The 12,376-nt window shown below is 40.6% G+C and overlaps 1 protein-coding gene across 1 annotated transcript; it reads right to left on the bottom strand.

Moving 5' to 3' along the window:
- Positions 1–8,015: 8,015 nt before the first annotated feature.
- LOC103386078 (protein FAM72A) lies at positions 8,016–12,370 on the bottom strand. Its single transcript, XM_008320180.3, has 4 exons — positions 11,904–12,370; positions 11,626–11,703; positions 10,901–11,025; positions 8,016–10,823 (listed from the first exon to the last, which is right to left on the bottom strand). The coding sequence occupies exons 1-4, from the start codon at positions 12,053–12,055 to the stop codon at positions 10,729–10,731; spliced, it is 450 nt and encodes a 149-aa protein (XP_008318402.1). The 5' UTR covers positions 12,056–12,370; the 3' UTR covers positions 8,016–10,728.
- Positions 12,371–12,376: the final 6 nt, after the last annotated feature.

Genomic DNA, 12,376 nt, shown 5'->3' with positions numbered 1-12,376 from the left:
TTGCATCTCATAAAAATCTGAGAAAAATATGTCACTTTCTTATTTCTTTTTCTTTTCAGGAAAAGGAGGTAAAAAAGGGACCCCAATTAGTTAATGGAAAGTTGAGCAATGTGCAAACATTTTCCAGTGGCAGTAGCTGTCTCTGCCTTGTGTTTAAAAATCATCAAAGTCAAAACCAAAGGAACACACTTTCACGAAAAAATATATATTTATATAAAAAAAAAGCCTTCATTATTGAAAAATGACTTTTTACTAGTTAAAGTGAGGTAAATGGACTAAAGCAGGGCTGCTTGGCTAATGGACTTCATGCTGTGGTACATTTGTTCATGCAGTCACTCACTGCTTATTGTTGTCACAGGTTTTAGGCTTTCATCAAAGTGTATACATCGGGAAATAAAACACACTCCAGAAATGAGGGCAAAAACAAGTGAACAAGAAAAATGTGCTGTTTTCTCTTCTTGGACTACAGATAACACACACACACACACACACACACACACACACAGCAGAAGCAGTAGAACAAGGTATTACCATAAATTCATTAGAGTGTCTGGGCAGTATTTATAAACATGTGGAGACGTTGTTTACAATGTCTGACTGAATGGATTACACAGCTACGCAGACATAGTGAGCGACACACTCCTGATATACACACCGTTTACACTGTAAAGAGGGACAGAGGGAGAGGGAGCGAAAGAAGAAGAAGAAAGACTTATACGCTTCACCAGGCCGGAGTGGCATGTTTTACAGAGTGAAATAAACAACTAATATAATACACACTACTCAGCTGTGCTTTCAGTGCTGTCGTCGGTGCTGCGACGGCACTCCAAGTACAGGACGTAGTACTTTTTTTGACGTGATTTCATACGCAATAATAATATCAGCACAGAACTTGAAGCAGTGACGCGTAGTGAGGTTCATGTCTGGTGACTCCTCTGGAGTCGGCTGTACCAAATATATGAACTCAATTTTCAATTTCAAATTCCAATTTTGATCTTATTTGCAAACATTTTCTGATGATGCACCTTTTCTGCTAATGTAATCAGTTCCTCTGTGTCTTAAAGAAAGGTTTGGATGAAGAATCACAGCCTGATTTTAATCACAAATAAACTGTCAAAACAGTCCTGGTGCAAACTCTCTGTTTCAGAGCCTTAATCGTCAGAATTTTAAATTTCCAAAGGTGCTTGAACTGCCTGCTTCAGTTAGTGTGCGCAACATAGTGACGTCACAAGTGAGGGACATTTCCAAACAGATCAAAAGTAATGACACCTTTTTGGAACGAGCTGTAGCTCAAAGGTGCGTTTTTTGCTCGTGTATTTTGGTTTAAAGTTACAATAAACAACAAATGATTTTAACGTTTTTAATCAAATTATTGCAATACAACGCAACACCGAACACAGGCACGGGTCAGTTTGTTATCTTTTTTATTCAGATGTATATTATTAACTGCCCACTGTAGCACCTCCCCTTTAGGGATCAAAGGTCTTTTTCCATTTTAAAAAATTGTCTGTGTTACTAAAATGATTGAACGGTATTACTGGTTAAAGCAGGCCCTGACACAGGATGTAATAAAGCACACGGAGGGGTAAAGCAGGAGAGGATGTGCAGAAAAAAGTGACAAAGGTGCTGATAGATAGGGAAAAAAAAGACAAAGAGATTTGGAGAAACCAGGAGGACTTTATTGCTCTTTGGAGAAGCATATATACAGGAGACTGAAGGAGTGGGGGGGGCGGGAGGGTGGGGGGCTGGAGAGGAGAGGGAAATCAGACAGGTTGGACTATGAGAGCACACACAGATGCACTCTGTTTAATGTCTTACTGACATTTCTGCTTTCCATCCCCTCCCCACCACCAAACCAGCTCACTGGAGACGAGACGAATGGGCAGAGAGAGGGAGAGAGAGAGAGAGAGAGAGAGAGAGAGAGAGTCTAGAAGGAGATACAATGTCTGTACTTCACTCAAGGTCATAAGCCCCAGACGAAGTCATGGGTCAGGGTTCACGGTAGGGCCAGCCAATCAGGAGATGGACAAGACAGAGCAGGATCAGGTTACACCCATCCTGTGTACCAGTGCCCCCACCCATCCACACCCCCCCCCCCCCCCCCACACCCTCCCTGTGTCTTCCTCATTGACGATTGTTTAATGAATTTTTTTGATAAAACTGCCTCCCATTCTGCTTCAACATCAGTTTCTGCCTTCATTTCTCTTCCATCCTATTGTACTTTGAGTGCTCATTAACGAGTGCGCACGAACAAAAAAAAAAAAAAAAAAAAAAAGCTGAGCAGAGCTCAGGCGAGTTTTTGCAGGCTAGTTCAGGGGCTACCTCACATTAAACTCTCAGAGTCCTTGAGTGAATTCCTTCTGGATACCGTCACACCATTAACCCGCTCAGCGAGGGCGACGTGAATGCATGTGTACGTGCATCATTGAGGCTTTCATTCACTGTCACTGCCCCGTGTCTGGTGCTCATTTCATCGCTCTAAACCAAACCATCTGTGTATTCAATTGCTGGAATGTTCTCCACAAACGCTGCCGCTGCCTCCACACCTCCCATCCATTGACCCGGCCCTAAATGGTGGTGTCCATATCAGCAGATGAAAGATGTTAGCTACTAACTTTCCTTCCGAACCTCAAAGTCATCCACTTGGCCTTTTACACTACAGAAGGCAGAAACTGAACCTTCTGAATGAGACAGTGACAAAAAATGGTTCCTTCTGCCCTTCATTTTCCCCCCGTGGAGCATTATCCGCGCTCTGTGTTTTCTGTTAAGAATTTCCCACTCCCACAGCAGCCTGATCGGGTCAGTCAGCTGGATTCGAGCCGCTCATTGAGCCAAAGAGACAACAGGCAGTAGTGTGCACTCCTGGACAGGCCTGAAAACACTTTACTAACCTGATCAGCACCAAGACAAATAGAGCGCTGATTGCTTCCCCGTGGCCCATCTGGCTTCTCTTAAGGCGGCGGGCAGAGAGAAGCAAAATTGTGTGTGTTTGTGCATGTGCGTGTGTGTGTGTGTGTGCATGTAAATTTGATAAAGGCTGCCACTTTACATAGGGACTTTCAAACACACCACTGACTTTGCAGACCAATTACAGCCAATCGCCGCTGTCGGCCTGGCTGCTTTCAGCTGTCAATAAAAACATTTTGGTTGGGTCTGTTACGGCCTCTCCCTGGACCGTAGCCTGGCCGGGGAAAAGGTCCCGTTTGGACTTTTTGACATTTAAAAACGGAAGCGCCAAAACTCAGGCATCAGGAGACAAAGATCTGTGTTATTATAACAACGGAAACCGAAGGTTGGTTTTAGTCCCGGAGAAGGTGAGGAGTGGAAACGAGCGTGTGGCTACAGGTGGGAATGTTTCCATACAGTAGGTGTGTGTGGTGTGTGGCTTTTTTTTTTTTAATTTGAGTGCAGTTTTTGGGCCGTGCTCCCAGTGCAGGGTGATAACCTGCTGCAGCCATAACACCGAACCACAGAGGACCACCTGACTCTGAACTGTAACAGAGTGTCTAGAAGAGCCTAAAAGCCAACTCGGGGTCAGCGCCTCAACAGGAAGCCTTCCCTACTCTCTGCCCATGGCTCCACCTGCTGGTTGAGAACAACAGAAGAGTCAGTGTAAAAAAAAGAAAGAAAAAAGGGGGACTTGACAAATTGAGATCATTGGCTTTAACGTTTTAATTGTTAACGTGTCCCGGCCTGTGTTTGTGAAGACGTGTCTCTGCCTTCTGCTCTCTGTTCTCCTCTGGCTCTCTGTCTTTAGGTTAATGGTAAACAGAGATGCTGTGGGCTGGGAGCCGTCCAAACAGCAGGACAATAATAACTGTTTGTTGTCACCACGGATACACACTTTCATTACTGGCAACGCGCACTCACTGGAGCATCTGGCTTCTGTTAACTGTATCCTGACGTCGCACAAACAAATCGCACCCGTGTGTGCGTGTGTAACAGGGAAAAGTATTTTACTTCCTGAGAATCTGGCATCTTTGTTAAATACATAATGGAAATAAATGAATGCATGAATGTCTTTAAAAAGTTATTATCTGCTAATTACAGCACAGCAATAAAAGGGTTAAGAGAGAGAGAGAGAGAGAGAGAGAGAGAGCACGTGTGTAGGGCTAGGAATGCCATTCCCACTTTGGGAGCAGGGGCCCCATGTTGGGGGCTTTTGAGTGGGGCCCTGTGTGTGTATGTGTGTGTGTTTGTGTGTGTGTGTGTGTGAGTGTTTGCGTGTGCGCGTGTGGTTGAGCCAGTTGGAGCTTAGCAAGGGGCCCTGTGTTTTGTTCTGTTCCACATCAATGGGACGTCAAGCCGGGTTTGGGCCTGACAGCACCCGGATTAAAGGTTTTCTACCAGGCGCTCTCTCTTCCCCTCCCCCTCCCAAATACACACACACATACAGACACACAAACACACAAAAAGGGTTGAAAGAACACCGTCTTAGAACTCTTGGAATACGGAATTTGTAATTTGAAGGTGGTTACAGGCAGGAGGACGGGCCTCTGCGACAACAGCGTTAATGCTGCGTTTCATCTACAAAGTACGGCTAATTTTTAGGCGTTTTTTTTTTTTTTTTAAATCATACAAACACCTGGAACCACATCTTGTGTCTCTGTGCTCCTTCATCCGTCGCTTCACGCTATGCTATATTAACATTCTTGTTGTGGCACTCTTATTTATTGTGAGAAAATGGCTAGAATTAGAGCAGATAAACAGAGAAGGATGATTCATTTCTTTTAAACGGTGTGTGTTTGTGCATATGGACACGCAAAGGCCAGACTAACAACACAAGGACACATTTCAAAGCCACTATTGTGAAGAGTGAAATGAATAAAGGCCAGAGCAAAAAAAATAAATTCTGTGAGCATGTGTGTGTGTGTGTGTGTACAAATAAAGAGACATGGTAAATCACACAGCAGCAATGAACATACAGTACCTTTTGAACCCCACCATACAGAACATACAAAAAAGCACCTACAATATGAACCACTTCAGCTTCCACCGAGGCCACGAAACAAATATGGACAGAATGGAACAAAATGTGCTCCTAAACATTCGCCCATTCTTTGAGAATCTCCATTGACTTTTCTTGGGGGATTAATTGTGAGATGCAGACGCTGACACTGACCTGAGAGGCTGGTTCATAGGGATATTAAGATGTTTTTTATGGCTGTTTCAATGTATTTCATCTAAAACTAGGGAAAATTGAAAAACGCAGGTTTATTCATGTTGATGGTTAATGGCTGTAAATATGACATTGACGTGCGGAGCCTCCTTAGGCCAACATGAAACACCTCCTGCTCTGCTCTGACTCAGTCTGTTGCTGCGTTCACGTCAGACAAAAGCATTTAGAGCCACTTCCTGAGCTGAGCTGCAGCAGCAGCAGTGAGGTGGAGGGAGGAGAAGCTCATCACTTCTCAGTCGAGGAGCTTCAGCTTCAGCTCCAGCTTCAGCCTCGCTCTCCCAGGAGGCTTCGTCGATCCCACAGTTCATGCCTTCACTGGACATTCAGCTGACGATAAACACCTTTGATGCTGACTGCTGTTGGGCTCTGAAGTTTTCTCTAAACCCCCACGGTCTGGGTGTTGGGGAACACGTCCACGCAGACCGCCTCAGATCCCCCCATGACTTAATTAGTGCTCTGTGTTTCCGAGCATTCGTTTACTGTACGGGAACAACTTTTATCCTGAACTGTAATCAGCTGGCCCAGAAGAATTGAAGAAAATAAGACGCCTGTTTGAAGTTTTCTTTGTGTTTTTCTTCAGCACGTCAGAAAAGCCCAGTGCAGCCGGTCTCAGGACGGAACACGGAGGCAGCGGGAGGCCCAGTGGTTCAACACACGCACAGATACATCTGCATTAGTCGTTAATAACTATAGATTATAGATCTATTTTTTAAATTATAGACTCATCAATTACCAAGGGAAAATAATAATAATAAAAATAATAATAAATTAAATCATTCCTGATACAAAATGCCTTGCTCAGCAGACTACAGGAAGTTTTTGTCCTTATCCGCCTTTCTAAACTGAATTAAGTCTACCATTCATTACAATATGTCCTTTTTACCCAATAAAAAATGAAAGATTTTTCTGATGAATTTCCTGCCGTACTATCATTATGCTGGACATTAGCCCAGTTTTTTTGCACCTTTCATCAAGAGATGACCACACCAGCCTGAGGAGTTTAACAAAGGTCGTATAAAAGATTCTGTTGTTTCAGATAATCTGAATAACTGCTAATTTGACATTTGAATAATAATAATAATATGAATAATAAAACTAATAATAATAATATGTATTATTAATATTATTATGTGAGCGAATTAAGGAATGCTGAATTATTTAATTATTGTAAAAGGCTCATTTTGACCTTGACAAAATAAACTACTCTGGAATGTGAGGACTCCAGAGTTTAAAAAATATTAAATATATATAGACAAATATACACTGTGTTCGCGTGACTAAAGTGGCGTCCATTATTAGTCAAAGTGCACCATCTAGTGCCAAAATATGAAATCAACTATTGGTGTCAGCGCTGAAATTCTTGCTGCGTTTGTCAGAAGAAAATGTTTATTTATTATGTTAAATGTATTTTTAAAAAAAACTATTAAATGTATAGAAATATATATAAATAAATACATATTTATTGTATAGAACGCAAGAATGAAACTTAGCAACTGTCATTAAATTATCCTGGAGTGAACTTTTGACGTATTTGTTTTGAATAACTGTGCTTCGGAGCGGAAAAAAATATCAAAAGTCAAGGTAAATGCAATAAATCCAATAATATAATCAACTATAATTTATCGCATCATGACTTGTTTACTTGCTGATCACCACAGCAATGCCAGGAAACAACACAAATCTGCTGTGATGTCTAACATCAGCTGTTTGTTCCTTTATTAAAGCAAATAAAACGACAACAGTAATATATTGTGCATGTGGATATGTATTTTAGGCCTAACATAATCATGTTACTTCACAACAGGCATGTTTTTGACATCGGTAATGCCAAACACATTTCACGTCGAAGTACATGTCATTACACTCTTAATCCAATAGAGAGCGTCAGAGCACTATTCACTGTAAGAGCGTGCATTTGACGCATGGCGAGTTAGTACTCACATTGTTAGGTGTGCTAATTAAAGTTATTTAACATGTGACCACAATGATTATAGCAGACAACAGGTTATTAACTTAGGGTTTGGTCCCCATTAGTACAAAGGGACGTATAAACATGTTCTGGTCCTTAGGTAACAAAACAGGTACACAGACACACCTGCCCACCTTATAAACACAGTTCACACAAACAAATAAGTGCCTAATTACTGATTGACTTCATCATCCCTGGTCGCAGCTGCAAGGAAGAGCCCTGCCCAAGAACACACTGGTATTATGATTAGTATTAACTATCTAGTTAGAAAAGTAAGTCATTTTACCAACACACTGCTGTACATCCATATTAGGTGCATGTTAAATGGATTCTTGTGGTATTTTTGCACAGAAGACACAAAACGAACAACAACTATTTGACCATTTTTTGCGATTTTTGTGACTTTTAAAATATGATGTTCCGGAAAAACAAGTATGGGAAACACTGCTCTACACAATTGGATTGGAAGTTAAAAACTGTCATATGAGGAAAACGGTATGTTCTTAGACGTGAGATATAAAACAGGTAGTATACAATGTAGAGTATTACTGTACAGTATTGATCTATTACTATGGAAGCTCTTGCATTAATCTTGAGCTGGAAAAAATTCTTAATTTCCCTCTGAAGAAAATCCCGCCCGCTCCAGCCCATCCCCCAAGTCTAAATATATACAGCAACAAATGACTGGAGGAAAAAGTCCCTCTCTGTCTGTAATGACGCAGATATTTATAAAACTGACTTGACCATTTGATAAGGTCACCATTGTTCTTGTAAATCCCACACAACTGAGGAAAAAGTTATTTCTATAGAAGGCAGAAAATCAGAGAAAACATTGAATTCTCATAGCTTGTTATGTTGTATAGACAGTTTCTTTTTCTTAGAAAAAAACATTTTATTAATTTAACAGGCATACAAAACAACTTTTTTTTCAAACTACCATTGCAGTTTCAGTGCAATTCCAAAATATACATTTTCAGCAGGGCGTCTTAATCATCGTCATTTACGTGAGAAAGAAAAATTTAAATTACTGTGTTGATTATCATTGGCTTTTGTCCTCGTCAGAGGAAGCTAGCGGGTGATACCATCTTTGGGTAAAACTGTACACAATTATCTTAAGTTACAACTCAAAGCACCACTTCACCAATGACATATTAAATACATAAATGGAAAATATATGTATGTACTCAAGCAATGTTAAAAAAGACAATAATGCATTCGTAAAATGAAAAATACAGTATGTGGTTACAGTTGTTTTGGTTCACACATATAATAAATACCTAGCCGATTAAATGTGTCATATAACAGGCCGTCAGTCATAACTTTGAAATGTGAAAGTTTAAAAATACATTTTCATTTTCTGTGTATGTTGACACAACCAAAGGCAAAAGCAACAACAGCAATTAATGGTTAACCACAGGTTGATCCTCCTCCTTCAGGTACAGTAATAAGTGACAACACTTCACATAGAACTCATTCACGCAAAAATACTCTTACTCTGAAACTGCAGCAGATCAGGGTGACGATAGGGAACAGCTGGAGGATGGCACTGCAGAAAAGACTGATGTGACATTAGGACAACTGAGTGAGTTAAGTGAGCCGAGCTTGGCAACCACAGGCGGAGACGGAGGCCTGGTCATGCTGCTGATGACCAACAGAGATGTAGCATCAAAGCCGAGTGCACATCTTAAAGATTCTACATCAGTCAGACCAGTGGATAACCAAAGGCTGGGGTTCCACCCTTTCAAAACAATAGTCACAACTACAGTTTCAGGAAGTCGTCAGTCTGCGCATTTCTATACTGATATGCTCATTGATTCTTTGGAGTTTTTTTTTTCTCTTTTCCCTCTTCTTGTCCACATGTGCTACATCAATGCTGAAACATTAAAGTGATAGGCTGCAAAATTAAACACAACCACGCTGGAATGCACCAAACATTTCTTTTTAAAAATGTCCTAATTATTCACCAACGCTGTGGTTCGATGTTTAAAAATAAGCCAAACATTAGTCATGTTCTAATTTATCAATGATCCGTATCTACCTTCTTTGTTTTATAACCCCATGTCAAGTCTTGACAAAAAGTACAAAAGCACTGTTCAGCATGTTAAGTATTGGTCAGTATAACTTCACATAGTGCTGCTGTCAGGTGTTAACAAATAATATATTATCATATCAAAACATAGTTAATATTCTGTCTGGACGACAAAGGAATCTAGATTAAATACACTCTTAAAAAGCAAGAAACTCAGAAATATATCCATATATATCTATATATACTATACATCATTCAATTATTGTGCTATTTTTGAATACATTAAATTGAAAACAGCACTTAAACTCAAGTTAACACTCCAGGATAATTTAAGCCTTTTGAGACATAAATGCGAATGGGACCACGTTCTCATTACAGCATATTTTATGTACAGACTACAGAAGATCTGTCATGAAGGATGTGTTCACACTTTGCAGGAAATCGAACTTTGTGCTGGGGGTTGCTGGTTTAAAGTCCTGATTCTTTTACTAGCATTCATTTTCATCTTTTTTTTTCATTTCGTCCAGAAATATATTCTTTAAGTAGTTTCTCATATTTAATAAGACACAGTTTTATGTGTCCCAGAAGCATCACCTGATGTCACTGTGATGTCCGTAACAGCTGTTTTTACCAAGGCGTGTTCCGGTAGTCAGCTTGGAAGCAAGACCTGTCAAAATTGACAGGGCGACTAAAAACAGGTTCATCAAGGAGCACTTCGGATGAAGACGGAAGCTCAAGACTGAAAAACGTCAACATAACTGCACGCCTGTTTGTCTGGATCTGATAAAGTTGTATCATAACAAAATGAACCCAGTGGAAATAATCCCACATGTTCTTACATTATTTTAACTACATCAAATATCAAAAGTGTAAACACATCCTTTATGTAAAGTAAGCAAATGGTGGTCATTTAAAAATTATTTTTAGACAACAGAATTTTTTTTTTTTAAATCACAGCATTCTCTGGTACAGTAAGACCCACCAATTTATACCACACTTCACATGACGCCAATAAAAGGCCCTAAATTGTCTGAAACTAATGGAAAGTAAAACATGCCAGAGTCAGGACCTCCAGATGTCACTGGTCTTCAGTCCAACGCAGCGCCTCACAAAAGCACTCGCAAAACAAGATAAGAGGGAAGTCTGAGTAACAGTGTGTGTCTGTGCTTTCAACAGTGACAATGATCAGAAAAGGCATGATCACAGGTAATTAGTCACCGAATGACACAGAGCCCAAAAGATGTTGCTTCAAACTTAAAGACGTTCAGTACACTGTGCTCCACCACCTTCATCAGTGACATCAAAGCAACTGTTTTCCACAAGAACTCAAAGGTAAACCTCCCCTCCCCCTAAAAACACCTGCTGTGACATGACTGTGTGGAGTGAAACGTCAAAAGTTTTTACCAGTTACAGTCTGTTCTGCCCTGTGCAATTCTGTGTTTAATTACCCTTCAAGGCTTCTTTGTGCCCCCCCATCTTTTGACTCATAGTTTGTACCATGTCATCGCTCATGTTTGCCGTCTTTGTCCCTTACATTGAGGACATCCCTTTCTACCTGATGCACTCCTCTACTGATGGAGTTTCATACTCTTCATCCTCACTGTCATCCAGCTCTGGGAGATCTCCCCACAGCAGCAGGTTCAGACCTGCAAACAAACAGAAGGCTTGTAGCACATGACTAGCTGAAATTCCAGTGTTACCAGGCAGACAAGGCCTTACAAACCTGTTGCGTCCAGTCTGTTCAGAGTCGACACAGCATCGCTGTTGAACATCCAGAAATGGCCATTGTTGCAGGAGAGAAGGCAGGGTTTACAGGGGGCCACGACATGGTAGCCTACAATGTTACCACTGTCAGGGAGAGCAAACGAGAATAAAGATAAAACATGCGTCAGCTCATTTGTGAAACTCGTTTGAAAAGTGTCAACTCAACCACTTCATGTCCTTTATTCAGCATTCGTGTTTCTATTCCTACAGTAGATGAAATAACAAAGGTGTGGAGAACAAAATACATTCAGATGAACATTAGTGTAAACAAACATGCTGTTAAAAACACCTACATTATTACTGTTAGAGTAAAAAGAGAAGACACGAAGATGAATTCTATTAGCATTCTTGTCTGTTTTTATCAACAATAAACATATTTGAGATATTTCAACCCAAAAAGGCAATAATCACATATTTTTCATTCATTTTCATCTGAAAAAAAAATTTGACTAACCTAACTTAACATGTGACAGTCTGTTAACTAATCGCAGGAATCACTCGGGAATTACATTCAAAAACATTATGTTACAGTAAAAGGAACCCTTGTTTTACCAACAGGTGTATCCTAACAAAACCAGCCTCATTCATGCGGTATAACCTGATAGCGTACTCTTTTCTTTTCATCACAAAAGGCAGGTGTCCTTCCTGATGTAAACAAAACACGTTTGACCACAGAGTACATACCACTTGAGACAGGCAATGTCTCTCAGTTTGCACTTGCAGCTCTCAGTGGTGTAGCAGCTGGCCACAAAGTCAACAGTCCTGATGAGGAGAGTGCACCAGGAAACAAGAAAGCAACAAATAAGAATTCAAACTTCAAGCGACAAATTTGTACATTCCATCCAACATCATTCGATGCGGGAACTCTAATTGCAGATATTAAAGAGCACCTAGTTGTGCGGGAAATTGCAGATATTAAAGAGCACCTAGTTAGCTGCACTGCTAATAAGATGAGCACTTACCTATTGGGGGGTATATCGGTTGAAAAAAGCTCAACTTCAGTGTCCGCAAGGAGCACCGCTTTCATCCCCCTGGTGCAGAGCAGACTATCACAAAAGATGCAGTTCACCTGTGTCACACATTTGTTTTTGAAATTTGCGTTGGACGTGGACATTATTCTCCTGTCAGACTAAACGTATTCTCGAATGCAACAATAAAAAAAAACAGAAAACAATCGCCTATTCCGCAGTCTGTTATATAACTACCGCGAAACGGGTAGCAACTAATTTGACATAACCTTTATAAGGTTAGACGCTAATCTTTAACGTCCTTGTGCAAACGAAAGCGTTTCCCGTAACGACCAAACGGAAAGGGACAACGGTTAGCTTGTTTAGCAATTGCGCCAATATATAGTTATTATCCGAAACGATAATCCTATGAACGATACACTGTGGTGTAACCTTTAATAAAATACGGCTTCAGCAAACAGCTAGCT

Source organism: Cynoglossus semilaevis, chromosome 11 (assembly GCF_000523025.1).
Source record: "Cynoglossus semilaevis isolate Cse_v1.0 chromosome 11, Cse_v1.0, whole genome shotgun sequence".
NCBI lineage: Eukaryota > Metazoa > Chordata > Actinopteri > Pleuronectiformes > Cynoglossidae > Cynoglossus > Cynoglossus semilaevis.
This window is presented reverse-complemented; position numbering and strand designations above follow the sequence as displayed.

Excerpts from the sequence above, each read along its gene's own strand:
- LOC103386078 (XM_008320180.3), bottom strand. The coding sequence starts at position 12,055 with ATGTCCACGTCCAACGCAAATTTCAAAAACAAATGTGTGACACAGGTG. Across the intron at positions 11,704-11,903 it reads ACCGATATACCCCCCAATAG|GACTGTTGACTTTGTGGCCA; the intron begins GTAAGTGCTCAT and ends TCTCCTCATCAG. Across the intron at positions 11,026-11,625 it reads GACATTGCCTGTCTCAAGTG|TGGTAACATTGTAGGCTACC; the intron begins GTATGTACTCTG and ends TCTCCCTGACAG.